The 26,979-nt window shown below is 62.1% G+C and overlaps 1 protein-coding gene across 1 annotated transcript in view; it reads right to left on the minus strand.

The window, feature by feature from the left end:
* Positions 1-8,921: 8,921 nt before the first annotated feature.
* GLT1D1 (glycosyltransferase 1 domain containing 1) overlaps positions 8,922-26,979 on the minus strand; it is a 30,054-nt gene continuing 11,996 nt past the window's right edge. The window contains exons 5-12 of the mRNA XM_028503653.2: positions 26,772-26,808; positions 25,147-25,203; positions 22,517-22,612; positions 21,879-21,928; positions 14,944-14,987; positions 13,327-13,447; positions 9,890-9,988; positions 8,922-9,190 (exon numbers count right to left, since the gene is read on the minus strand). Coding sequence (XP_028359454.1) covers positions 9,020-9,190; positions 9,890-9,988; positions 13,327-13,447; positions 14,944-14,987; positions 21,879-21,928; positions 22,517-22,612; positions 25,147-25,203; positions 26,772-26,808 — 675 coding nt within the window. The 3' untranslated portion in view covers positions 8,922-9,019. The remainder of the gene's footprint in view (positions 9,191-9,889; positions 9,989-13,326; positions 13,448-14,943; positions 14,988-21,878; positions 21,929-22,516; positions 22,613-25,146; positions 25,204-26,771; positions 26,809-26,979) is intronic.

A 26,979-nucleotide genomic window follows, 5' to 3' on the forward strand; every position in this document is an offset into this window, starting at 1 on the left:
ACGGACGCTGCCCCCACACTGTGCCTGCCGCGCTCCGCAGCGAGGCGGCCAGGACAGGCGCTGGGCTGCGAGGGTCCGGCTCCGGGACCTGCACGTGTCCGCGGACGCTCACGCGCGGCCCCTGCTGAATAGTGGGCGTGTCCCCAGCCTCCCAGGGGCCTGCTGCCCCGGACTCGCTCCGTCCCTCCTCTGGGTCGCCTGCCCCATGCTCAGGCGTCCAGTCCTGTGGCGTGTCGCGGCCACAGCGACCGTGGGCTGGGTTGGAGAGGTTGGTCCCGAGCTTCCTGCCACTGGTGTGGCCCCAGGACGATTCCACAGAAGGAGGCGGTGGCGTGAAATCCTTGAGCGGGTGTGAACAGTGTCTGGTCTATTCGAGGGGCGACCACGAGGCACCTACTGTGTGCGGGAGGTGCTGCAGGCGCTGGACACCCAGCGGTGAGCACGCCAGGCCCCGCCGCCGCCTGCTCTCGGAGGGGGTGGGAGACGGCACAGTCGCCACAGTTTTCATAAAGGACAACAGCGCAGGTTCCGGAACTAAGGCCGAGTCAACATCCGCACGTGGCCCGTCTCACCTGAAAAGCCTGGAAGTCTGTCTTCCCCGGGAAACTCCGCACGCGGCTGCAGGGGCTCCTACCCAGTGGCCTCCAACCGGACGCGGTGGGCTTGCTGCTGCCACCCCGGCAGGACAGGCGTCACCGGCGCGGCCACGGCCCCTCCTCGCGCAGACTGTGCCCCCGACCCAGAGCGCAAAGTCCGCTTTCCTGCAACCAGGGACACAGCCCTGCCCGGCCGCGTCTCCCAGCGTCGGGGTGGGGGGAGGACACACGCCGGCGGAGGGATCTGCGTGTGCCCGCGGCGGCGGGAACGGGCGCGTGCTCGCTGGCACAGAGCGGCCTCGTGACTCGGGGAAACGCGGGACGTCCTGGTGCAGAGGACGCAGCGCGCGCGCGTGTGCGCGCACAGCGCGGGGCCGCGGCCGGTCACGTGACCCGGTGCCCAGCCCCGCGGGGCGGAGGGACGCGGGAGCCTTCACCAGCCGCCGTGTCGGCAGGGCCTGTGCGAATAAAGCCAGTGATGCTGCTTGTTTTCTCGCGCCTGGCCCGTGTCCTCCTTGCTGCTACCCCCCGGGGCCCGCCAGCCCCGGAGCCGCCCACCTGGGACCTCAGCCCAGGACCCCCCCAGGCCCGGGAATCCGGCTCGTCCGCGCCCCCTCCCAGGGGTGGAGGCCGTGGCTTCTCATGGACTCACAGGGCCCTGAGCTCCGACAGCCCCGGCCCCTGCGTTCCTTCCCCGGGGCAGGACACCCCCCTGGAGGCCGGAAGCCCAGGCAGGGCTGTGTCCCCGACCTCTCCGCAGTGACCATCGGGGTCCCGGGCCGTAGGCCTTCACCCCGACTTCTGCCTTCACAGCGGGTCCCACTGGTGTGGCGTGTGTGAGCCTGTGTCCGAGTCCCCTGCTGCGTGGACGCCAGGCCTGTTGCATCGGGGCCCCAGTGCAGGGCAGCCTCCTCTTAACCGATCACAGCTGCAAGGACCCCCCTTCCAGATGAGGTGGCCTCTGGTAAGGAGGGTCAGCACTCCGCACGGGAACTCGGGGGACGCAGTGGACCTCGTGGCAGCGGCTGCCGGCCAGAAGGTCTCGGGCAGGTCAACGTATAAGTAGGCTGAGGGCAGCTGGCCGTGACGGGGACCAGTGGGTCTGGGGGCCACCTGGGATGTGGCCCCGTGAACGCGCCTTGCCCCCTTCCCCCCACGCGGCCCGACTGTGCGCCTGAGCCGCTCCTCCAGCTCCCTCCGGGGAAGCTCCCGGCTGAGCCGAGGGCCCTGCTGGTCGTCACTGCCCAGGTGCGGCTGCTCCCCCTCTGGGGGCCTTGGCTGCCCAGAGGGCCATCCAGGTTCTGGCAGGAGCGCAGGTAAGCCAGGGACGCCCCCTCCCCGCCCACGGCCATGTCCCCAGCTCAGCGGGCACGGAGGCCCTGCACAGCTCCAGGGCAGCCAAGGGGGGCAGGCAGGAGGAGGGGGAAGGGGCTGCGGCCAGAGCCACAGACTCCAGCCTGCCTTGGGGCAGAGGCAGCCCGCTGGCCAGACAACCCCTCCTCTAGTGCTCCACCTGGCGGGAGTCTGAGTTGGGGGGTGGGGGGGCATGGGGAAGATGCCAGCCTGTGTGGCCCAAAGTCACGGACAGGGCAGAGGCACAGAGGCTGCGTGCATTCCGGGGGGTGTGCGGGTTCCCGAGCTCTGCCGGCCTGGGTGGCCGCAGACCGGGGAGCTCAGACGGCTGCGCTGCTCCCCCTGGAGCCCGGAGGCCCCGGGTTCTGGGGCCGACAGCGGAGCGCAGCCTCCTGGGGCATGAGTGGGAAGGGAATCCCTTCTGTGCCTGTCCCCGACTCTGGTGCCCCTGACTGTCCACCGGCTTGGAGACACGTCCCTCCCACCTGGGTGGCAAAGTTGCACGACCTTCCCCGGGTGTCTCTGTGTCCACACCACCCCCCTCGGCTCAGGCCACCCACTGGGAGGAGGCCCCGCCCCGCCAACTGCGACTCCGTCTTAACTGGGGCCCATCTGTAGCAGCTCTCTTTCCTCAGGGGTCACGTTCACGGGCCCTGGGGTCTGGGTCCCACACACCTTTTGGGGGGGGTCACACTTCTACCCGCTCCAGAGAGATAGTCATCTCCTTGATGTTTGCTCCAGAGGTAACAATGCAAATCCTGTTTCTCCGAAATTCAACTGGACTTTGGGAAAACCGGGGGAGGGACAGAGTCGACGACTCCTCAGCTCGGAACAAGCAGTGACATCTGACGTCCCGAATGGCTGGACCCAGGGTCCCCTCCTCTCCGAGACTCCGGGCTCCACGTCGGCCTCGCTGACCTCACGCCCAGGCAGGCTCTTCCCTGAGGCGCCCCCGGGAGCCCCGGCCTCGTGGGTCCCCCAGCTCAGCATCTCAGGGGAGGGCAGTGACAGTCTCAGAGGGTCCTGACACCTCCCGGAAATCAGTCCCTCACCGAGCCCCGCTGGCCACCCCAGTCACCTGCAAGATGGGGAGACCCGGGCCTTGACCCCAGAGTCTCCGTCTGCCCTGGAGCCAGGGCGGGGGGCAGGGGAGTCCCCACCTAAACCTCAGCGACTCGAGTGGGAGGAGCGGGCGTCAGAGAGAAGGTGGGGAGACTTCCACCACAAACGCGGATGCGGGTCCTGCAAAGTGGCGGCTCCCACGGCTCCGTCTCGCCTTTTCCCCCCGTCCCTGCCCCCACCCCACGCCAGGGCCTTTGCCTTCTGGACACTGGGGGAGACTCTGCACCACGGACGAGGTCGGTCCAGAAAAGTCCACCGTTGTTAGCATAGCGAGAATGGGGGGGACCACGGAAAGACATCCTCGTGGGTCGCGATGAATCCTGAGAGCTCGCCGCTCGCCCACGCGGTGGGGCGCAGGGCGCTGCGGCCTCGGCAGCCCGCACCTGGCTCCCGTCCCACCCAGCACCACCGGAGAGGGGTGGGCTCACCCGGGGCAACGCGATGGAAAACCCTTGGCTCCTGCCGAGGCGTTCAGTAGCTGGTTTCCGCACGGAAGCGCCCATCGCCCGTGCCAAGCTCGTGACACAGCGTTTCTTTCTATATTTTCTGGGAAATGTTATGGGTGCAAAAGATGAACCTCAAAGATGCCCCTCGAGCCGCAGCCTCGGCTTCGAGCACCGCCGCTCGGCTGAGGAAACCCCGCCAGAGGCAGGGGCGAGGTGCAGAGGAGGCCGGTGCTCCCAAGTCCCGTTCCAGGGAGGGGCTCGTTATGTGGTCGCCCCGAGTTACAAATCGCTCACAGCGAAAGAGGGCCACTTTCCTTTTCCAAAGCGGCTCACTGCCCCTGCCTTCCTTCCGCCAGGAAAAATAGAGCCCCTTCCCGGGGGGGAGGTTTTCAGGGTCGGGCAAGAGGGTCCGGCGTGGAGCCCCTGTGGCTAATTCGGCGTCCCGGTCCCCTTGGCATGGAAGCCGGCGTCCCAAAGGTCTGTACTTAATGCGCTGAGCTCGACCGCGACTGAGTGTTGGCACCCCACACGGAGCAGCCTCCGCGTGCACGGCTCACAGCTGACGGGCACAGCGGGCGACCCCTGCCCAGGGAAGGAGGGGGGGCCCGCCTCGCTGCGCCCCCTGCCCTCAGCTAGTTCGTCCCAGAAACACGGGAGCACTCGTGTTAGGGTTCGGCCCCAGCGGAGGCTGGAGAAACCGTCCCTGCAGGGGCGGAGGAGTCAGGGCTCGGTGATGATTTCCCTGCTTGGTTATCTCTAAAATACCGCTGTTCACCTGTAAAACGTAATGCATGCTCACTTTGGAGAAACCTGAAAGCCACAGCAGAATGCACATGAAAATAAACACTTACAAAAGAAAATAGCCGTGGCTGCTGTGGCCCAGTGGATTGAATGCTGGCCTGCAAACCAAAGGGTCATGGGTTCGATTCCCAGTCAGGGCACATGCCCACATTGCAGGCCGGCTCCCCGGTTGGGGGCGCGTGAGAGGTGACCACCCATGGATGTTTCCCTCCCTCTCCTCCTTCCCTTCTCCTCTCTCTAAAAACAAAAAGTGAAATCTTTTAAAAAGAAACAGAAAATAAACACTACCCATAACTTCAGCATCCGAACTCACACGCGTGCCCTGCTATGACTTCTGGTTTCTGCGCACAGAAGCACAAACCTCAAACACACGGAGCTCACGCTCCACGGGCCACGGCGCCCGGGCCCCTTCGTCAAGGCCTGTCACTCTCGACACAGTTACTAAAGGCCGTGTGTGCTGCGGCCGCGCCGGAACAGCGTCCCGGGAACTGTCCAGCGCCTTCTGGATATCAGCGCCGCTGGAAATGTTTGGCCGTCACCCCGACCCTGAGACGGACGTGCCTTTTACGCAAACCTCGTTCATCAGCCCTCCTTCTGCCATTGGGACACGCTCCTGAAGGTCAAACGGCCAGGTCAAAGGTTATATTATGTATTGCGTTTTATACATAATTACAGAGAAAAAACTTTTTGGACTACAGATAAATTTTCATTATACTTAATAAAATTAAGTAAAATGTATTTGTGTTTATAGATTTGGTTATTATAAACATAACCATGGGTACCATTTTAAGTGATAGATTATTTTAATTATAATTAATTAGAAGTAATTAATTTTATGTTTTAAAACATTGTTTCCAACTCCCGTCCCCGCACCCCTTCCCCCGTGGACCCCGTCAGCCCACTGTATCCACGGGCCTATTCGTGTTTTGTTTCATTTATTCACTTGTGTTTTAATTTCCACACCTGAGTGCATTCATACGATACGTGTCTCTTTTATAGATCATTTTAATTTTAAGTATAAATTAATAAATACCAAATTATAAATATTCATAAGTTAGTTATCCTAACAAATTACGATACAGTCCTTAACCGTGGTCGGCGCACGTTTACGTAACGGTCCGGTCAATGGTGTGTCCGGCACATGCGGGGCAGCGCTGCTGGCGGGAAGCGGGGGCGGGGAGGGGCGGGCTGGCGTCTGCACTTGGGGCCGCACTGCACACGATCACCCCGAGACCCAAGGACCCCCGTGCACCCAGCGCATGCCCCCGAGCCGCTCTTGAGCTTCTAACGGCCCTTGGAGCCCGGAGCGCGTGCGCGGGAGGCCCGGCGGGCGCCTGCAGCTGAAAGCCACGCGCGCGCGCGTGCGGTGCAGCGGGTGGGCGTGGGCGTCCCAGAGCCGCACCCCGTTGGACCTCAGAGGGAGACCCCGTGGCGACAGGCACCTTCGCAGATGGAGTTCAGCAGAGGGCGCAAGACGCGACCCGCCGGGATGGAGCGAGGCCCAAATCCCGCCGCGGGGGTCCTGCTAGGAGACAGAAGAGAAGACCCGGCCCGGCCTGGCCTGCTGCTCAGGGGCCGCGGTGGAAGCCGCAGGCCGGGCTGGGGCTGCTGGCCGCGCCTTCTCAGGGCTCCGGAGGCGGACGTCCAAGGTGAAGGAGCCGCCAGGGCCGCTGTCTGGTGAGGCCTCTCGCGGGGTGCTCACACGGCCGCCGTCTCACTGTGACCTCGCCTGGCGTCTCCTCCGTACACGTGTGGGGGGAGCTCTGGTGTCCTATGGGGGGAGGACCCCCGCGTGACCTCGCCGACCCCTCCATACCTCCCTAAGGCCTCCTCCCCAAACGCGGTCACGGGAGGTGTTCGGGCAGCAGCATGGAGGTGTGGGGGTCGGGGAAGGCACAGCTCAGTTCACAACATACAGGGACCCAGGAAAGCCATGCGGCGATGGAGGCCAGGACCGGGGACGCAGCCACAAGCCAAGGGACACCTGGAGCCACCGGGGGCCGCACGAGCAAGATGGGAGGGTCCTCCTAGGGCCTCCAGAGGGCGCTCCCGCCGGCACCGCGACTCCGCACTCCCCTCCTGCTTGCCCGGAACGGGCCAGATTCAGCCGGAACAAGGCAAATACTGACGCACGGATTCAGGACGCCACAGAGGTCGTGTCTTCCTCTCCAGCGTCACTGGGGACCGGGTGTGGCCCGGGCCCACCACCGTCCCAGAACCCCACGAGGAGCGGCTGCGTCGGTGGCCAAGCCCAGGTCACACGGTGTCTTGGAACGGGGGCGGGGCCGACACGCCTCCTCCACCTGCATCCCCAGCGGGGGGCCGACCCCTCCTCTGTTCTCGTCCCCACCCCACCACTGGAGCAGACGCGACACCTCGGTCCCCGGCCCGGGCTTCCGGACCTTGCATTTGAACCTTCGGACCTTCTCCGTGGAAGCCCCTGATTGGCGACTCAGCAGCGTTGCTGGTCTCGGCCTCTGTTGTTCCCCCACGACATTCCGGCGCTTCTCAGAAGCTGGGAGCCAGGGATCCCGTTCTTCCACAGCCCGAGCCTCCCGCGGTGGGGCCGGGCTGCGCCCTCTGGCTCAGGGGGCTTGGAGCTGTCCGACCTCCTCGAGGAGTCGTGTGCGCGCATCTGGGGGCGCGTGCGAAAGGCGCTCCTCCGACCACGCAGTGGCATGTGCTTCCGCCACCACATGGTCCAGGAAAACGCTGCACAGAGGCGGTGCCCCAGCCTACAGCCCAGGTGGCCAACACGAGGCCCGAATCTGGCCCGGCACCTTGTTTCTGCCCCGCGGCAGCGCCGACCTCCTTGCCCCCAGCTAAGGAGCAGGTACACGTACACAGCCCTAGAATCACAGTCGGCCCTTTGGAGGCGACCGCGAGGCTGATGTGGCCCCCGGTGACAATGAGTCTGACAGCCCTGGCCCACAGGGTGGACCCCAAGCACAGCCGGCTGCAGGCAGCTACAAAATGTTCTAGAAAGAGCAAAAGAAGTCGTGTTGTCCTCAGGATCCGATGCTCAGAGTTTCAGCCTGCACCACGGATGTGCCCACAGGTAACGATTCTCGTTAAGTGTGTAACTCATTCGGGGTAAGGGTGACGTTGGAACCGAGGGGCCTGCCGCCCTGGCCTCCGCCCAGCGCCGGGGCCGTGCGGCCCGACAAAGACAGGTGACCGGGAGGAGAGGAAGGAAGCGAAGACCCTGGAGGTGGTCACACCTGGAGACTCGCAGACCGTGTGACCGAGAACCGCAGCTGTGGAGAGGGGACAAGGCTGAGGGACGGTGGCCCCAGCTTCTCGGGGCCCCAAACTGCAGGAGGGCGAGCCCGTGGGGACCCGGCCGGGGACGAGGGTGGGGGAGCGGAGTCTGTCTGCAGGGCCGCCTGGGCGACCGTTCTGGGGCTTCTTCGGGGCCGTAGAAGCCCCCGGGGACGGGATGCATGGCGAGCGTGCCCCTCGGAGGTCTGCCCTGGGACCAGGAGGCGTCCAGGGGCTGCTTTCCGCGTCTGTCGAGTCTCGGCGGCCTGCAGCCGAACACAGTCTGCACGCCACAGGGGCGAGTTTGGGGTCACGTATTCGGACCCCTGTCCGCTCCCCCCGACCTGGGCAAGGTCACTTGTCTGTCTCGGCCACCTGCCGACTAAAGTCTTTAGCGTGTTGCTGACCGCTAACCCCATGGGGCGTGGGAACAGCCCTGGCAGCGTTGGGGGAGGGGACAAACGGACAGACAGACAGAGACAGAGACAGGGAGAAGGCCCTAGCCAGCCCAGCCGTGACTCGGGCCCGGCCGGGGCCCCCGGCTGCTCGCCTGTCGGGCCTCGGGGCCGTCGGGGACTCCCACCGAGAGGGTGCGGGAGTAGGAGGCAGCTCCTTGGGGAGGTTCTCGCCACAGGGGACGCCCTGGCCGCAGGTTTGCAGGCACCTCATGTCGGGGACTGCAGCGCCCCACCCCCCGACATGAGATTGCAGCCACAAGCAAAGATGAAGTCATTCCCTTCCACTGACGCCCCCCCCTCCTCCCCGGTATTGTCTGCCCCTTGGCACCAGGGGTCCCTCAGGCTCGGCGTGGAGACGGCCCCAGACATTAGTCGGAGCTGCTGCGCACCAGCGCAGTGCGGGGCACGGAGCGTCTGGACAGAACGTTAACTGCATGGGAGACAGCGCCAGGCGGGCGGGGTGCCGATGGGAAGGCGCTTCTTCCCGCCGCTGCCCGGATATGGAGGGAGGGACGGCGTTCCAGCCCCGCCCGCGAGCTGCCCCCCCGCCCCCCATGTCCGCGGGGACCGGGGTCTGTGTGTGTCTCGCTCCCAGGAACAAAGAGCAGTTATTTCTGCACCACGGATAGCGACACACTGTATTCACTTAAAAAACGCACCCTTCCCCAGGCGCTCGCTCGAGGTGCGTGCGTGGTGGTGGTGTGGGGACAGTCACTGGTGACGGGGGGGGGGGGGGGGTGCGGCGCAGTCCTTCCACCGGGGCAGAGTCCCGCCACTCCCAGACGACGGCGTCTCTCAACCTGCCGCTGCTTGGGACGGGGCCTGAGACCTGAGACCGGAGACCTGGCTGGGCCACAAGCAGGGTGTCACTCCAGCCGGATTCCGACCCAGGGCCCTGCTGCTCCCTCGCTCTCCTCGCGGTGCCCGGATGGTGGGGGCGTGGCCCTGGGGCCCCTCGGACGCGTTGAAGCGGGGACGTCGGTCAGCAGGCCTGGTGGCTGGCACCCGCCTGGAGCGTCCGGATGAGGTGCTGGTAGGTGTCTCTCTCCGCCCGCCAGCCGTGGTGCGCCCCCACGTATGCCCGGCCGCCGGCCCCCAGGTCCCTGCCCAGCGTGGGGTCGCTGACCAGTCTCTTCGCCAGCTGGACAAACTCCTGCGGGGGGAGGGAGGGGAGACACGGGTGTGAGTCGGCGGTGGAGGGGTTAGCAGACCCCTCCGGGTCTCCCCGTGATCGCCCGTCCCGCTTGGGAGGGAACGGCCTGCAGGAGGGACGAGAGTGGACACAGACGTCGGGACGGGGTGAGAAACGTGACGTGTGGGTTGGCCAAAGGCTGGGGCGGAGTTTCCCCATCAGATGACCCTGGTGGTGCTTGGCTGTCTTTAATGTCCTTCGAAATCACTTTGTTGGGTTGCATGGAGACAGCTGTCGTGCCAGCATGCACTTAAGAAAATACACCTAAACTGGTCAGTTTTTGCGTAGCCATTTTAATACTGAAGAGGCTTTATTACGCCAAGAAAGGTCAAAACGCCACTGAAACGCACAAAGAGATTTGCACTGTGTACAGAGAAGGCGCTGTGGCCGATGGAACGTGTCAGAGGTGGTTTGTGAGCTTTGTGCTGGCGAGTCCTCGCGGGACGGTGCCCCGCGGAGGGGCAGACCAGCTGAGGCCGGTGGCCACCCAATCAGGATGTTAACTGAGAACAACTGGGGTCCTGCCCGGCAGGGGACAGCTGACACCCTCACAGGGCTGCCCTGACCGTGACGGGGGTGCAGAACGCTGATGAAAACGCACACGTCTTGGACGCGGAGGGAAATGCACGCGAACACCGCCCCACGCAGGGCGCCCCGTACCTGAGGGTCGGAAAACAGCAGGCCCGTGGCCCCGTGCCGCACCACGGCGGCGTTGCCAGGGATGTTCCTGGCCAGCACGGGCACCTCCAGCTCCATGGCCTGCAGGGCGGGAAGGGGAGAGGGCGCTGGTTGGAAGGGCCCGTGTGTGGGCGGAGACTCCCCGGCCCCACCCCCACCCACACGGCCACATCCAGTGGAGACACCCGGCTTTCAGACCGCATGTGGATTCTCATAGTGTACTGTATCTGCCAGTTCTGGGAAGGACACCCTGTCACGGAGGGTCAGGGTCACGGCTGTGCCACCAGAAACCGCCCCTCCGCACGTTCATGGACACAGCTTCAGCCACAGCTTGGGGTCATATCACCCCCTGGGAGAGGCGGTTTTCTCCCGGCACAGGTGGGACTGAGCGTGTGCCTGTGGCACGCGGGCGAGGACACGACGGAAGGAACAAGGTCACCACCGCGCGGCTTTCCGACCCCAAGGGCTGGGAGCAGCTGTCACTTCGTTCTGAGCTGCCCCCCTACTCCCCTCTACCACCCTCATGAGCTCTGCAGCCTGTGACCAGGCTCACACTCCACCTTGTTAAAAACCTGCGTAGAGTCCACAGAGACACTGTGTCCACCCTGCAGAGCACAGCAGCCTTAAGACCCACGGCTGCCCGGGCTCCGGCCAGCACGGCGCCCGGGACCCTCAGAAGGGAGGCTCTGCCCCTGTGTGTAGGGTTTTCGAGCCCCGGGGGGATGACGAGATCCCTGGGGTCCAGCCACCTCCACCAGGGCGTCTGGCAGAGAAGCTCCGCTCACGTGCTGGCGGCCTCGACAGACAGAGTGTCCAGCTGGACGGCACACGGGCACACCCTTGCAGGGCGCTCACCCCGACGCCACCGGGGAGCCAGCGGCGTTGTGGGCACAATCCCAGACCCTGTCCCGCGCCCTAAAGAGCTTTTCGGTCTCCTGCCGTGCTTCCCCGCCGCGTGAGTTCGAGGAGCCCCTTCTCACCGTGGCGGCCCACCAGGCCTTCACCGCTCCGGGTGGGTGGGCCCGGCACCCCCACGCACAGCTGCACGGCAGCCGAGGCCGACGGACGGCACAGCGAGGCTGTCCTCCCGAGAACCCCGCACCGCGCCCGGCCCTGGGAGCCGAGTGCAGGACGGTCTTCCCACTGCTGTCGCTCCAGCACTCGGCCTTCTCCCCGGGCGCTACCGTGTGACCCCGGGTGGGGGGGGCAAGTGTGCATGTGTGTGCACGCATGTGCATGCGTGTGTTCTGGAGTGGGAGGAGAGACCCCGGTGAGGGAGACCCAGGTTAGAAAAGACTCGTTCTGAATTCCTTTCCTCCTGGTCCAGCCGAGTTCAGCTCCCTGGGGAGCCCAGCCCTGGCCCAGCGGGCAGGTCAGCTGTGGGCCGAGCGCCCAGCTCGGGCCGGTGTCTGCGGCCCACCGGTGGGAAGCGGGCGTGTGTGGACGGGACTTGCCTGTGCCTCACAAGGAAACACCCCGATTCTGAGACGCCCGAAGGCCCCGCCCTCCCGTCCTACGCGCGCCCCTGCTCCCGAGGCTCACCACACGGGGGTCTGAGCCCACCCTGCCGAAACACGCCCTCTGCACCCCTGGGAAAGCAGGTGCATGCCAGACCCTCGGCCTGACGCACGCCCACCCCCCACGGCGGTGGGAGCTGCCGGCCCGGCCTCGCCTTTGAAGCGGATGAGACTTGGCAGCAATTTGTCTGCCGTGAACGGCCGTGAGTGCCGGGTATGAAACGCTTCCCGGACCCCACTCTGCTGCTTCCCAAGATGTGGGGGGCGGGGCGGGAGGTGGGTGTTCACGGGGGAGGGCGCAATGAGGAGGAAGGTGCAATCAGCAGGCGGGCACAGCGTCGCAGCTGACACGCGTCCGACCGTCACGGGGAGGCTGGTTTCAGGCCTCAGAAGAGGTGGCGGCTGATCGGCAAGCACAGAGGGAGGGGCTGACACGTGGCCGAACTCGTCACAGAGCCACAGGACGCATCACGAACGCCGCCCGGCCCTGGGCTCCTGGGCATGGGCGGTGCAGAGCTGCTCCCCCGCCCCCAACCTCCGTTTGGGGTGCTTTCCTTTCCTTAAACGGTGCCACGTTAAAGCAGCGCGCCAGGCAGGCAACCCCGGCCCCGTCTTCCATTGAGGGAGGGCCGGTCCTTTTCCCGGTTCGGTTTCTACGTTCCTGGAAACAGCAGGGGCCACAACTTACACCTCAAGCCGATAAATTCAGAGGTTCCGACTAGTGTCCAAGGAATGAAGGGGTGTTTTAAACACTTCCGGCACAATAACAGCATCGCCCCACGGAGACACGGGCGTGAGAGACCCACGGGGTGAGGAAGAAAGCAGGAACCCACTCAGAGACCCGCGGGATCAGGGCGACAAGCTTTCTCTCCCCCCCCAGCAGGTCCTGTCCTGCGCTAATCGGCCAGTCCCCGTGTGCCGTGTCTCCCGTGTGCTGAGAACCACAGACGCGGCGTGAGTGCGGCAGCCTGGGGTCTCAGGGTTCGGGGGAGGCCCAGTTCCAGGGCTGGTCAGGGCCAGTCAGGGCCGGCGCGAACGGTCGGCCCCCGCACTAAGCTCACCTTTGCAAGGAGCCCGAATGCGATGAACTAACAGCCAAACAGGACAAAGGACAACCCTTCCGTGTTAGCCAGACGCTGGCCGTCCCCTCGAGGATCTAAGTAACCGGCACGGAGCGGTTTCACCCGGATATCGGGGTGAAACTCCCCGCCCCCTGGAACGTTCCAGAGAGACAAGGGATGGCAGGGTGGCTGAGCGGCCGGGTTGAGTGTCTCCGGGACAGCCGACCCAGTCCAGCCAGAGCCACCAGGACTCCAACCAGAGGCTGTTTGCTGGGGCCACTCCCTGCGGGACACTGGCCACCGGGCCACCGGGCCACCGCCGCGGGGCTCTGCCGGGGCCTGTGTGGGTCCAGCCAAAGGAGACCCAGCCATTTTCTGGAGCCGATGCTCTCTGAGGAGCCTGGAGCCCATCCCCCCAACCTGCCTGCACCTCTACCCCCTGCACTCCCCTCCCCACCCCCTCACCCTGGGGGCGCAGGCCACACTGAAAACGGGGAGAAGAAACCGAGGAAAGGGGGGCTTCTGGCAAAAACACAGCCACCCCGAGCCGCGTTCCTGCCCTCCTGCCGAGGGCGAGTCCTGCCAGGTTCCAGCCGTCCTGGGCTGATGTCGCCGTGTGGCCGGCAGGAGAGGGCCGTGCCAGGTGGAGCGATTGCTCCCGAGCCCCAGGTGGGACTTGGAATGACTCCTGAGCTCCCAAGGAAAAGCTGATTTGCTTTTCTCAAGCTCCGAGAGGCGCAGGGCCGGGCTGAGCAAGACGCCCACTCCGTCCACGTGGAGAGGGCAGCAGGCGGTCTCCGCTGCACCCTTTCGGGGGGGGGCGGCCCGGGGGGGCCGTTACCTCCAGAATGGCGGCGGACATGCCCTCGGAGACGGAGCTGTTGACCAGAGCGACGCAGTGCCTCAGGGCCGCGTGCAGGTCCTCCTGCGGCATCTCCCGGACCAGGCGCACCCCCGCGGAGCTGCAACAGAGGACGACACGGCGGGGAGCGTGGGCTGTGGGTCCTCACGGAGGGGGGCGGGGGGGGGGGCGACGGACGACAGCTCCGGAGATGCCCCCTCTGTCACAGAGGCAGCATTACAGGGAGAGGGGTCAGCACCGGAGTGACTCGGGGAGGGGGGGAGCGTTTCCCCCGTGTCCGCCCCGACGGGGAGGGGGGGCAGCCTGCCGACACGTCCGTGCTTGGCGTGAACACGGGTGGCACCCGGGGTGCAGGCATCTCCGACCCCGGGGGTCGGGGTCGGGTTGGGGATAGGTGCACGGCTGTCTTCCCTGCAGGGGTTGGGACGGGAGTCCCTCCTCACAGCTCAGCCCTTCTCAGATGTGTTTGAGACGCTGGCGCAGACAATAACGGGGGGACCGGCAGAGGGGAGTAGAAGTGCCAGGATGAGAGAGAATGCACGCGGCACCCAGGCGCCTGGCACCCCGAGCTGGCAGGACGCTGTCCCGAGGGTGTCACCTGGTGTGTGTTCTGTCTCTCGTTCAGCTTTACCAACTCGTCTCTGTCCCCTCCCCTCTGCACCGCTCTCGTGACCGTGACGCTAACCCTTTCCCACAATCACCCCTGCGTTTATGTGCGTGCATCTGTGAGCTGTAGAAAGGCCCCCCATTGTATGTGGGGGCAAAGTCAGCATTTCCCGGTCCCCTTTGCTGATGGAGCGGCCAGGGAGGTACAGCGGATTCCGGGGTGGGGGGGATCCAGGAGGAAGTCACCTTAAAGGGGGCTGACCCACATGGGAAATGGTCCTCTGGCCTGCCCTTTCCTGTCTCTCCTCTTAAAATTGGGAATGTGATGAGATGGGTGGAGCTCTGCAGCCACGTTGCCATCTCAAGGATGGAAGCCACAGGTGAGGGACAGCAGGGCGGAGAGACAGGAGCCCAAGTCCCTGAGTCTTACTGGCCCTGGACCCACCACATCAGATTTTTTATGGAGCCACTTAAACACCCCAGGCATTTAAGCCAGTGTTGGTGTATCTCTGTTATGGGCGGACACGGGCCATTTATAACAGATGCTCCAACAAACAGTGCTCCTGAGAGGTGACGAGGGGTGCCACGTCCCTCCACTGCCTCAAACCCCAGACATTTGAGGTCTTTTTGGTGTTCGCCGGTGTCCCATGGATGTTAGGTGTCAAAGTGCTTTTCCCGGCTGCTCCCTGGAACCACCGGAACCAGCGAGGCTGGCATCCTCCCACGTGCACTGTCCCTGCCGCTCCGGTGCGGCTCGTGCTCCGAGGACACAGTTTCCAGCTCATGCATGGGCGGTAGCGCTGCCTGGGGTCGCCCAGGACCATGGGAAGCGTTAGAGGAGGAGCCCCTGGGGAAGTGTTGGGGACGGAGCCGGGACACAGACGTTGCTGCGTAATTGTGGGACCCCCCTGGGTCCCCCCACCAGGGTAATGCACTGGCCACCGGGTTTCCTCTCCCGCAAAACATCTGCTTGCCGCCGCGGATGCTTACCTCTTCACCTTGGCCTTCACTTCCCTTGTAAACACTGGGTCCACCTGCCAAGAGACGCAGACACACGTTAGGAAAAGCCTGAGACCAGCCTGCGTCGCCGGAGAATGGTGCCATGACAACAAGGCCACCCCGGACGGTTTACAAAGGAAACAAGTCCAATCGGCGGGCGTGCCCGAGCCCAGCTGTCCACCCTCACAGCGAGGGGGAGAGGAGAACGGAGAGAGGGTCCGAACGGAGCAAACATGCACACACACACACTCTCTCTCTCTCTCCCCCCCCCTCTCTCTCCCCCCCTCCGTGGGGCTGCGGGAACCCTGGGCACAGGGGACACTGACACCGCCACCCCTCAGGGACCTGGCCCCTCCTCCCATCCTCCAAAAGGCAGGCCTGGGTCATTAGGGCGTGGGTTTTGCTGTGGGGTCTTTGAGACCGCGTGAGCTGGAACCGTTAACGGCCTGTGACAAAGGACACGAGAGAACTAAATATTATTTTTAACGGGGAGCCCCCCCCCCCCAGAGACACAGATGTGAAGCCGAGGGCGCCCCCACCCGCTGGGGAACCGATAACTACAGGGCAGCCCCCCCACACAGGGGAGAGTCACTAGGCCGCAACAAAGAACAGCGCTCCACGCCCGCCGTGACTCGGATGAACCCAGACACGACGCTGAGTGGGAGGCCCTGACACAGAGGCCCCACGGGCAGCGATCCCGCATCTGGGAGGCGTTCAGACCAGGCAAGTCCCCGGAGACAGAGGGCAGATTCGTGGTTGCCGGGGGCGGGGGGCGGGGCATGAGGGTGGGGGAGGGGGAGCGGCTGTTCGGAGCCGTGGGCGGGGTTTCCCTCGGGCTGACCTGTGGGGGGGGGGGGGGGGGCAGGGGGCTGCAGAACTTCGTGCAACTACCGACACCCACTGGGTCGTCGTACGCTTTGCAGGGAGGTTTTTGGGGCGTGTGAACTATGTCTCGACTCTTTGAAAAGCCACGTGCGGCTTTGCCGTCACGACCCGCTGTCCTCGGTGCCTCAGCCACCTTCACAGCTGCAGGCCCCGGCCCCCGGGGACGCCAGGCCCCGCGCTTCCTCCCCTCCCGTCCCCGGGGATGAATCTGTTTGCTGAACCAACGCAAAAATCAGCAGCAGTGTTTGCGAGCCTACCTGCTGTGCCAGGATGTTCACTTCACGTGGTTTTTAAAGCAAACTCGCATGTAGAGGCACAGAGGGCGGTAGGGACTAAGCAGGCCCCAGAGACGACCCCGGAGTGAGCCCCGTGTGCCGCTCATACTGACGGGCGGCCCTGGGCCCCACTTTCCCCTTCTGCAGCATGAGGAACTGCATGTACCCTGGGCTCACGGGGGGTCCAATCAGCCCAAACCCACTCGGTGGGAGGAGCTGCACGGGACACGGGGGGCTTCCGTGGGAGCCTGGAAGGGAGCCCACTGGCTCTTGGACCCTGCTGCACAGGGCGAGAGCGGGGGCTGCCGTTTGCACGACCGATTCACACGTTTCCGAGCTCCACCTCGAGTGTGTGCGCGTGCGAGGGGACATCGCGACACTATTCAATGCACCCGGATGGGGGCACCCGCCACCCTCCTGACCACAGACCAAACCCCGGGACTGTGTGGTCACAGTGACCTCTCCTCAGAGATGTCCCCTTGCTGGGTACCAGGAGGACCTCAGGGGACACTCCTCTGGCTGTGACTGGGATCCCACAAGCCTGCTCAGGATGAGGCTGCTGCACATGCTTCTCACTACCGGTTCCCCGGACTGCAGGCTCCCGCAGAGCCGCCGAGAGGCCGGTTTCGCCCTGCACTAGCTCCCCCGGTGTTACTAACAATGACACCGTTTAGAAAGAATGGACAAAACGTTCTTAAATGCATGCAAGTACAATGCAGAGTGTGAAACACCGTGTAAACACATTTGACTAAGTCGGCGTCATCCTGCCACTCCGGATGAGCCTGGAGTGAGGGCTGGCGCAATTTCTCTTCTCATTCACACTCTGCCCGGAGGTGTTAGCGATGACGAATGCAGTCCCCGACAGTGCGGTGGAGGTGACCGGTGGAGGTGACCGGCGGAGGTGACAATAGCCCTGACGCTCATCATGCTCACCGTTCACTGAAACCATTCTGTTTCCCGGAAAACCCTGTGTGTGTGGGGGGGGAACCCCAAACCCTTCAGACCACTGGTATGACCGAGACATACCCCCGAAAATGGGAACGCTGTTCATTGTCACCCTCAAGATCCCCTTGAAGGCTGAACCAGCAGATGTGGGTGCATGAGAAAAGGAAATTATTCCCGGGTAGGATTTCTTACGGTTTAACATATTTTCAGAGCAAACTCGGAGGAACGGCACAGGAGACAGGCAGCCCCGAAACCGGGAAATTAATTGCACGCAGGAGGGCTCAGCAGCGCTGCACATGGACAGAATCTGCTGTCGGGCAAAGGAGCAGCGGAGGCCGTTGTGTTTCTGTCGGTAAGAAACTGGCCCGTGTGAAGGGACCCTCAGGCCAGGCATTGTTCAGAAAGAGGTAACAGGCTTATTTATAACCGTTACAAAAGTCCGCCGCTGGGACCTGATTGCCGAGATGTTCTGACCCGTGTTGCTGCCTTAATTCTCTGCTTTTGTATTAAAAATGCGCATACAGAGTAAAAAGGAAGGATTGCCAATGTGCGATTTCCACCTCCAATTTTCCAGCGGAAATCATGCACACGGCACCCGGTGGGGGAAGCATCCCTGGGGCGCTGTCGGCCCTGGGGGAGCCGCGGTGTGGCCCTGCCCTCTTCCCCTGTCTCCGCTGGTGCCCCCGGTGGGCTGGGGGCCGTGCTGGGGCCCCAGAAGGCCACATGGAGGCTGTAGAGACCATGCTATTCCTGGTGTGGGCCTGAGAAAGAAGGTCCCTACCAACCAGGGCTCCTGGCGACTCACTGGGCTCAAATTAAAACAAAAACAGAGCGCAGCAGCCATTCCTACACAGGGGCCTCTTGTGCAAAGGGCACTCCAGGCAGAAGCCTGCCTTGAACTGCTCACCTGCACTGGGCTCCTGCCCCAAGAGCCGGCCCTTATAAGGGAGCGCCTGGAATCCTATTTCAGCCAATAGGACTGAGGCTTTCCTTGTCCAATAGGAGCTGTGCAGCTATGTCTCCCCACCCCCCCATATGCATCTCCACCTGCCCATTAGTGTGGCTCCATTCTGACCAATCAGGGCAGTGCCTTTTGGGCCAATCAAACTGTGAGGATTTGGAGTTCATTTGCATGAGGATGAGCCAATCAGCGTCCAGGGGTGGGGCTTCTGTCTATATAAGCCAGCTCCCGTGCTTGCCCAGAAGACTGAAGACACGCGTTCCTGGCTGCAGGCGGGATGCGGAGAACTTGCTGGCGTGGAGCGGAGCCAGAGAGGCCGTGTCCAGGGACCATGCAGGCGTGCTGTCTTGTATCCGGAGTGTAATACCGTCGAGCTATTTCACAGTCCTGCTGTGTCACAACAGAGCTGTGCTGCACTGAATAGACTTTTCTTCTTCGCCGCACCCCAAAGTGGGGACCCCTGTTGGCACTGAATTGGCGCCAACAGCCATCTAGACACTAGTAAGACCTTGAAAAAAACTCGAGGCTGCGCCCGGTTGATTGTTTATTCCTGTTGCTGTGAAGAGCCCGTATTTAGCTGCGGCTCGCTCTTGCCTAGCCCATGCTGGGCCCGCACATGCATTGCCGCGCTTCTTGCCTGCGGCCTGTTAACATCTGTGTTAACACAGTGAGAGGGCCCTGGAGCTCAGAGCGCTGCTGTGGCTCAGCCGGGTTCATCCCGTGGGCAGGCCGGGTGCTGGGCAGAGCTCACGGGCTGGCAGCCCGACTCTGGGGCTAAACTCTCGAAGCTGCGTTCTCCTGCCTCTCCCCTTTGCACTCAGGAGCTTCCTACGGCAGCTCGTCAGAAGCCAACGCAGATGAGGGAGCACCCGCCTGCTCCCTGCCTCCCGCCCACTGCCGTCCACGTGCACCTCCTGTCTCTGCTTCTCTCCAAAGGGTACACCATTCTGTCCCCCAGCAAGGCCCCCCTCTGTCCCTATGACCCACTGGTTCCCCACAGGGAGACAGGCACCTGCCCCTGTCTGAGGAACCTGCCCCATCCAACCCTCCCTGCCATCTTTCTACCTCCACCTCCCAAACCCGGCCCTGCCTTTTCGCCATCTGTCCACCTCATCTCCTTACAGTGCCCAGGTCCCCCCCAAGCCATGCCCGGGGCCTGCACACGGTCCTCCACATTTGCTAGATGAAGACTTTCCCACTGGCCTTCCCTCACCCACTGCTGATTCTTCTTGTTCGAATTATCCTCAGCAACTGAGTTACATCACACCCCTAACATTTTATCACTAAAGCTAAACTATCCACCGAAAGCCTTATTTTGACTCTACATTTTAGTTTCCGAGTCCATATTTTACTTATGCTCACTCCTGGATAGAAATTCCTCTTGTTGCAAATTTTATTAGCATGCTTCTGCTCTGGTGGTTATTTAGGTAAAAATAATGCCAAGGAGGAAAAAAAAAATCAAATTCTACAGACTGCTGCAATACATAATACTTTAACTAAAGGGAAAACGGCAACTTCCAAGAGAAAAGTAAAAACTGCATTCAATTTTTCTGGATTTACCTTCCACATCAGCTCATTTCAAATCTCTTAGTGAAGCCGAGTGGAACGAAAGACAAGGCCGGGGAGGCGGGAAGGGCAGGCATTTTCATGTAATGAAGGCACATGTGATGAAATTTTAAAAAGCAGAGGCCCCGTGGACGGCCGGGAGAAGTCCCATCCCCCCTTCTAAGCTTATTTATTTTCTAGCAAACACAGATTGTGTCAACTCCAGGCTCAAGGAAAACAATCTCTGGTATGAGAAGTAATCGAGGAAAGGCATTAAGCCGTCCCGCTCGTACCAGCTGTTGGGGCCACGCTCCTTCCTTATCAAAGACCACCGGAAAAGTCCGCCCCCCCCCAGACCCCCGCAAGCCCGGGACACAGGCTTGCCAGCACTGCTGAGCTGAGCGAGCCAGGAAGCTTTAAGGGGCACCAGAGCTGGAGTCAAACCCTCCTGCAGCTGCAACGGACCCCAGAACATGCACACGGTGGGCGAGACCTTTATGCACATCCGCAGGACAGCGCCCACGGGCCGGGCACGGGTGGGGGCCCTGCCGTGGTTTCCCAACACCTGGGAGGCTGGGAGTGCTTCCTTAGTCAGGCCTGCTTGACATGAGGGGAAACCGAGGCACGCAGAGCGGAATTGCACCCAGCCACACGTAACCCCTCTCTGCAGGACGCACAGGATGCCGCCGGCATCCAAAAGCAACAACCGACTTGGCAGCGGTGAGCGGCGCTGCGTGACTTGGGCGGCTCCGTAGGGGGCCAGGGTCCGGCTCCATGGAGGGGCTCGCTCTGAGGGTCCCCACGGAAGTGCACAGATGAGTGGCGTCTAGACAAGTGGACGCTCTCTCACGCCGCCGAAGAGCACCACCCTGCGGTGCCACGGATGACGGGGAGAGGAGAGCCCAGCCGGCGAGGGGTCTGCTCCACCCCCGGGGCTGCGTCCGCAGCGGCCCCACCAAGCGTTCCATGAAGAAGTGGGCCAGGAAGGACATGAGGCTCATAGGTATGTACATGCATGCACACACATACACATGCACATAGCGTGTATATATGTATACATACAACAATATGCATGTTCAGGTCACGAACGAGGCCGTGAAGGCGTGTCGGCCTCCCACAACGTGGGTCCCTCACTGGGGTCTCTTGATGGAGAGGGAGGGGCAAGAAGGGGCTGTGCGCCCCCCGGTTGCCCGCGGGGCCGGTCCCCGCTCTTCTTCCAGAGGCATCGATTGGCCGGGTGACGCGATCTGCGCTCTGAGCCGCGCACCTGCGCAGGCGCGGCACCGCCTCCAGAAGCGCGTGGTTCGCGCAGAGTTTGGGCGCCGCGGAGCTTCCGGCCCCGGAGAAAGATGCGCGCGCAGAACAGCGCCCTCACTCCACGCTCCAACCCGGCTGTGTGCAATGTGCAATATCCGGTCACATGCGGGTTTCTGTGCGCCCCCCGATTCGACCTCTGGCCCGCGCCTCAGCCCTACTTCCCAGTCGCCGGCCCGTTGCCCTGCACGGCGCGACCCAGGGCTCAGAATCCACCCCGAGGTCGTCCGGGGCGGCTGCTCGTCCTGCGTGCCCAGAGGCGCAGCCCCGGGTCCGACTCCGGAAATGGACGGACGTCCGGGAGCCTGAGCGTGAGCACGGCTGGAGCTGGTTGCAGCCGAGTGGACAGTCGAGGCAGGTCTGCCAAGGTCGCGGCTGAGCCGGAACAAGATCTGGGGAGACCGCGGCACCCAGGAAACAGCCAATGCCCTGGTCTCACGGAGGGAATACGTTTAGGAGGGAACACATGCACACACACAAGTGGAAACCCTGCCCCTCCCCCATCCCCACGCTCCTCGTTTCTCAGGCAACCCCCAAGGTCGGGGATGAACACATCCCCCCAGGTGAGCGCCCCCTGCTGGCAGAGGCTTATCAGTGCCGCTTGGGTGCGAGTCCCGCAGAACCAAGCGTTGAGGGGACACCAGCCTTCCGTCTGTTTGCTGCGCCCTTCCGGGGAGGGTCTGAGGCAGCCTGGACCACACCCGGGGCTCGTCTTCTGCACGGTTCGCCTTCGCTGCACGAGACTGTCTCTTCTTGGGGCCCCTCTGCGTCCCCCCCTGAGGACCTGCCTGTCACCCCTGGGGGCAACACACCCATCGTAAAGATGCACGAAAGCCTCCTAACCCAGAACCACGGTCTGGTTTTCATCGTTAAAAAGGCACGCAGGCTTTGTCCTCACTTCACAAGGACGAAGTAACTTGGCTAGAGAAGTACCGTGAGCAGGGTTCGGACAACACGGAACAAACCAGATGAGGGAACGCGCACGGCGTCGGCCAGCTCACCTCGGGGCCCGCGATCACCAGGTAGACGCCCGGGTCCTGTCGGTGCCACTCTTGGGGGGAAGAAAAGGGAAGACACTTTACCATGGCTGAACGTCACAGCGGCAAACACAGAGCCACTACGACTTTCACTGTGATATAAATTATTTCATGCTTCGCTTCCATTCACAGTAGTCCGTTTAATTTATACGTATTTTAAAACATAAATGTTTGCCTTTCTCTCGCTTCTAGGTAAGCAGTGCTGTTCTAGGACATTCCGCATTATCCAGATGTATTAGGCAGCGAGAGCTGACATGCCACTGAAACTCGGGAACAGACTGCAGAGCATCCAGAGTCTTGTGGGCAGCAAACTCCCAAGTGCATCATGCAGATGACACGCGTGAGGCATTTTCAGATACAGTTATTTCAGCCTTAGAGTAAATAGCCGGATTTTATGCTTTCCTCAGAAGCCGAGGGCACGGGAAAGCAACTAAAATGACGACAAGCACTATTGTTTTTCCTGGCTTTTCCAAAGTAACAACCTAGGCGCAGTCCTGCGGACACGCAAGGAAGAGAAGATGAAGGCCCCACCCCTACCGAGAGTGATGCTCAGATGGCCACCCGACGGGGGTTCCGCAAACAGGGGAGCCTTGGAGACGTACCTGAGAACGCGTCCACCAGATACAGGGGGTCCTTGACCTGCCGGAGCCCGCACACCAGCAGGAACACACGCACGTCCCCAGCACGCGGGGCGATCTCTGCAACAGCACAGGCCAGGGCCCCTCAGTGGCTGGCACTGGGCCCTGGGACGGGGCAGCTCGGAAGCCCTGCCCCTCACCTTTCCTAGTTCCCTCCCCGCCGGTGCACCTGGACCCAGCCCAGCAGGCAGGCACGGGGAAAGCGAGGACAAGCCTCCCCACCCGGACTCGCCCACACTCCCACGAAGCCACGTGGAATCACACGGCGGTTGTCTCAGGCCACCGAGTGTCAGGGTGGCTTGTTACACAGAACCAGGTCGTGGATTCCACAGAAATGGTTACTACCACTCACGAGAGCTGACCTAAAACTTCGTTGTCTGCAAATTTGCATAGAGAGATGTAACAGCACGCACGTAAAATGCTGTCACTTATCCGTTCGTCCCATCCCGCCACAACTTGGGGCAGACGGTCTCACTTTCCTGTGCTTCTGCACGTCTCAGATGGGGCCGTGACCAGTCTGAATGCAGCAGACATGCGGACCTCGCTCGGGCACAGAAGCTGAGCAAGAGCCCGGGTGCCTGGCCAGCTCCGGAGAGCATCCTTGCTGGGACGTAAAGGTCCAGACGCCCCCGCCCTTAGAAAAGCCCTGGAAACCATCGAGGTCTCTGAGTTAACTGTGGGCGCTCTCCGGGAGCTGTGTGCAGAGTTTTAAGTCTGTCCCCGACACCCTGGAACGCATCTGAGAGGCACAGACTTTCGTGAGTCCCCGCCTGACCCCAAGGTGAGGCCAGGAGCAACGTGAACCCCTTGTTCACACACGAGCATGTCAGCTGTCTTTCCGAGGTCACCACTCCCTGGAGGACGGCGCTTTTATCTCCAAAATGAAAAGCGTCGTTTTCATTCTCTGGCACAGACGGCCCGACTACCTAGGGACTCGTTGGCTGCTTCTGTGCCCACATCGATCCACAAGAAACCACATTCTGTCCCCACTTTTCTATTCTAGCTGCTGTTTATTTTTTTTTCACGGTATTATAAAGAGAAAAGCGCAAGACCGTCAGATGGGCGCATTTGACTTGGTGAATTTCAGCCGCTCGCTGCCTCCCGGGGCCAGTGAGAACCCTGGAATTTTCTCATGAGAGGCTCGTGACTTGCCCGGGAGTAGCCTGAGGGAGAACAGCCCCACCGCCTGACTCGGGCAAGGGGCCCCCCCCCCCCCCCCCCGCACTGAACAACACACGGCCTTTGGAAAGAGGGAGGACACTGGATAAACAATCCGAACAGCAACAGAAGTAAAATGCGAAGGAGAAGAAGAGGCGAGAGTGGCCAGGCCAAATGTAAAAGTCCCCCGGTTCCCGGGTGGGACGCCCTGCCAGGACTTGACCCCCCAAGGCCCCGCCCACCGGCCCCACCCACTACTCGGGAGCGCCCCTCCGAGTCACTGGGTTCGCGGCTGCCGAGGATTACGGGATCGCTAAGAGTGGGTAGCAGAGTGTCACCGTCTGCAGCTCAAACTGCAAGTGACAAGTGGCAGCTGCTGGCTTATGGGGCTCCCAGGGAAGCTGGAGATGGGGGGTGGGGGGGACGAGTGGGGTGGGTCCCCCTGTGGAGGCTGGGACACCACAGAGATGCACAACCACACGAGTGAGTGCTCACGCCTGATCGCAAAACCCGGGGCACCGACTACTCTACAACCTCTGACCCCACAGCCAGCCTCTGGTCCAGCCGGCTCCCGTGCACGAGCCTCCACCCCCGTGTATGTAGGGCACGGAAACACGTGTAAGGTTAAAAAAAAAAAGCAACATGTGTAATACCACCCAGATCAAATCCCCCAAATAAGGTCATAATATATTTTAAATATATGTATAGATATGACCATATAATTTTATATTTTACAAAAATATAATTTTGTATGTCATAAACTATATAGTTATGCATCATAAAAATTATAATTGCATTATAGATGTTTTATAGACCGTGATTTTTTATTTTTTAATTATTTTATTGTTCAATTCCTTTTTAAAAATTATGTAGATAATGATTGTAAAGACAGAAATATAATAGGTAAGAGCTACCATAATGAATGTCATTAAAATTATATGTAAGTCCGTCAAGAACCCCCGTGCACCTAACTCGGCGGAGAGAGACCACCCGAACCCTCCAACAGTGGGCCCCTGTTGGTGCCGGGTCCAGGGGCTCAGGTCTTTGCGAGTTTGTCCACCCGACCTCGTTCCCGCTGCTCTGCAAAGGCCGTTTATTCGGCGTCTCACTGACCGAGTTCCAGGCAATGAGCCCGGGGGAGGGGTGGCACCCAGCAGCTCGAATGTCACCTGGAGTCAGTGACGGTGCCCGCCCGGGCACTGCGTGCTAGCACAGGTGTCGGGACAGGCGTCGGGGGGCCCAGTGTCCGGCTGCCTCCCTCCCGCAGGGCATCCCCCAGAGCAGAGCAACCAGGCCGCCCCCCTGACCTCGCCTTGTTCCGCCTGGTGGCTCCTGTCCCTCTTTCTACCTGCACCGGCCAAGGACTCGGGGGGCAGCCTCTGTGCCCACACCCTGGGAGCGCAGTGTGGCCAGAACCCCCCAGGCCCCCCTCTCACCTGCGCGCTGGAGGAAGGTGTCCCAGCGAAACTCGGTGCTGGGCGAGGTCGCGATTCCTGGGCCGGAGGAAAGAGAGAAAGAGAAAGTTCAGGTTGCTGGGACGTGACCAGTGGTTTGGTGTTGACATGAAAGGGCGGCCACACGTGGTCCCTTGAGGCCACTTTGGTCCTTGGTAACAGATCACGTCAGGAGCAGAGAACCCCAGACAGTTTCTGAGGGGGAGTGGGGTCCCCGGGCACGGGCTTCGGGGGTGCGGGTGCCGCAGGGCCCCCCGGCCCTACAGCCTGCTGAGCGGGGGGACCCCCGGGGGGGGTTCATCTGGCTGGAGACTGAGGTTCGAAGAGCTTTGGTGGTGTTGAAAACGGCCGGGGACCTCGAGGTGTGGTTTCGGAGACTGCAGCCCCCCTGCGAGAGCAAGCTCTGAAAGGGGCTGCTGAGTCCCCCTGGAAAACCAGGCCATAATGCAGGGGACAGGCGTGACTCGATTCTGTCACCGAGGGCCCGTGGGAACCAGGCCTGAAATGCACATTTGTGCCCTCGGAGGCCGGCCCTGCTCAGCGAAAAAACCCTGTCGGCATCACCCGGATGCCTGAGTTCAGGGCATGAGGAGTGAAACTCCCCATGTCATGAGACACATCCTGATGGCCACCTGGCGCCTGCCTGTCTCTCAGACCCCGCCTGAGAATATTTCCGTGTCTCCTCAACTGTTTTCTGTAATAGTGTCCGTTTCTTATGACTGTAGCCTGTTGCACACGGATTGCTAAGCTGTGCACTCCCCAACCCCAGTAAAAGCCGTGTGGGGGAAGGGCTGGGGGCGTTCCCCACTAGAGGGAGTCACCACCCCCTTTTCCCGCCAGAGCAACGAGGTTACAGCTGGGACGACTCTTTATTTCCATCCGAGGCGGCCCCCCCCGGGCACCCCGCTGGCCGAGTTCCCCTCAGAAACTGTGTGGAGTGGGCGGGGGCCGTGTTCAAACCCCCAAGGAGCCGAGGCCTCCCCGCTGACCAGCGTGTCCCTCGCTGTGGCTCAGGCCCCGGCGGAGGAGGAGAGGGGGTGCCACTCCCCCTCCCCCGACCCTCACACGCCTTCCTGCGCCCCGGGTCGGCAGGTCCTCCTCACCTGAGGTCTCTGAGCGACAACAGCCCCGTGGATGAGGGGCCCGGAGGCAGATGTCACGAAAGCCCCCTGATCACGAGGTGCCCCTGAGCCGGGTGTAAGAGGAACCTGAACCCGAGACCCCGGCCTCGGCACCTGTGCTAACCTCAGGCTGGAATCGGTTCTGTGTTCCTCTCGGGAACGGCCCCTCCCCCACTGCTGCCAGGCGGGCGGGGGTTCCCCGCCGTGGGCAGGTGGCCCCAGGGGCCCGGGAAAGGAGTTCGGGGGGGGGGGGGTGGTACTTCCACTGGTTGGGATGTTGAGTGAGCTGCGTTTTAACCTATTATTTCATGGTTTTCCCTGTTTATCTTATAGATGAAGCTCAGGAAAATAATAAAAGTGTATCCATCCTATGAACCGTTTTCTAGGGGAACCTCCGGTATCGTATCCATCCCTCCACACACCTGTCAGCGTGTGTCTCTCAGACAGAGGGGCCGAGTTTTTTCAGATCCGTGTAAAAATGCTCACCTTGAGTCTGGACGTAGATCTTGCCCTTGGCGTGCGGCTTTGGGAAAGAGGGGAGAAAGAAAAAGCAAGTAAATGCCGTAGTCTCTTTGCCACAACTGCTTTTCCCGTTAGAATGGACGAGAGTCGCAAAACATTTCGGTGGAAAGTGCCCCAGAGCACGGATTGCACAGCCCCTCGCGGACCAGCCGGTCTGCCTGCGAGAGCAGAG

The sequence above is a fragment of the Phyllostomus discolor genome, chromosome 13 (assembly GCF_004126475.2).
Source record: "Phyllostomus discolor isolate MPI-MPIP mPhyDis1 chromosome 13, mPhyDis1.pri.v3, whole genome shotgun sequence".
NCBI lineage: Eukaryota > Metazoa > Chordata > Mammalia > Chiroptera > Phyllostomidae > Phyllostomus > Phyllostomus discolor.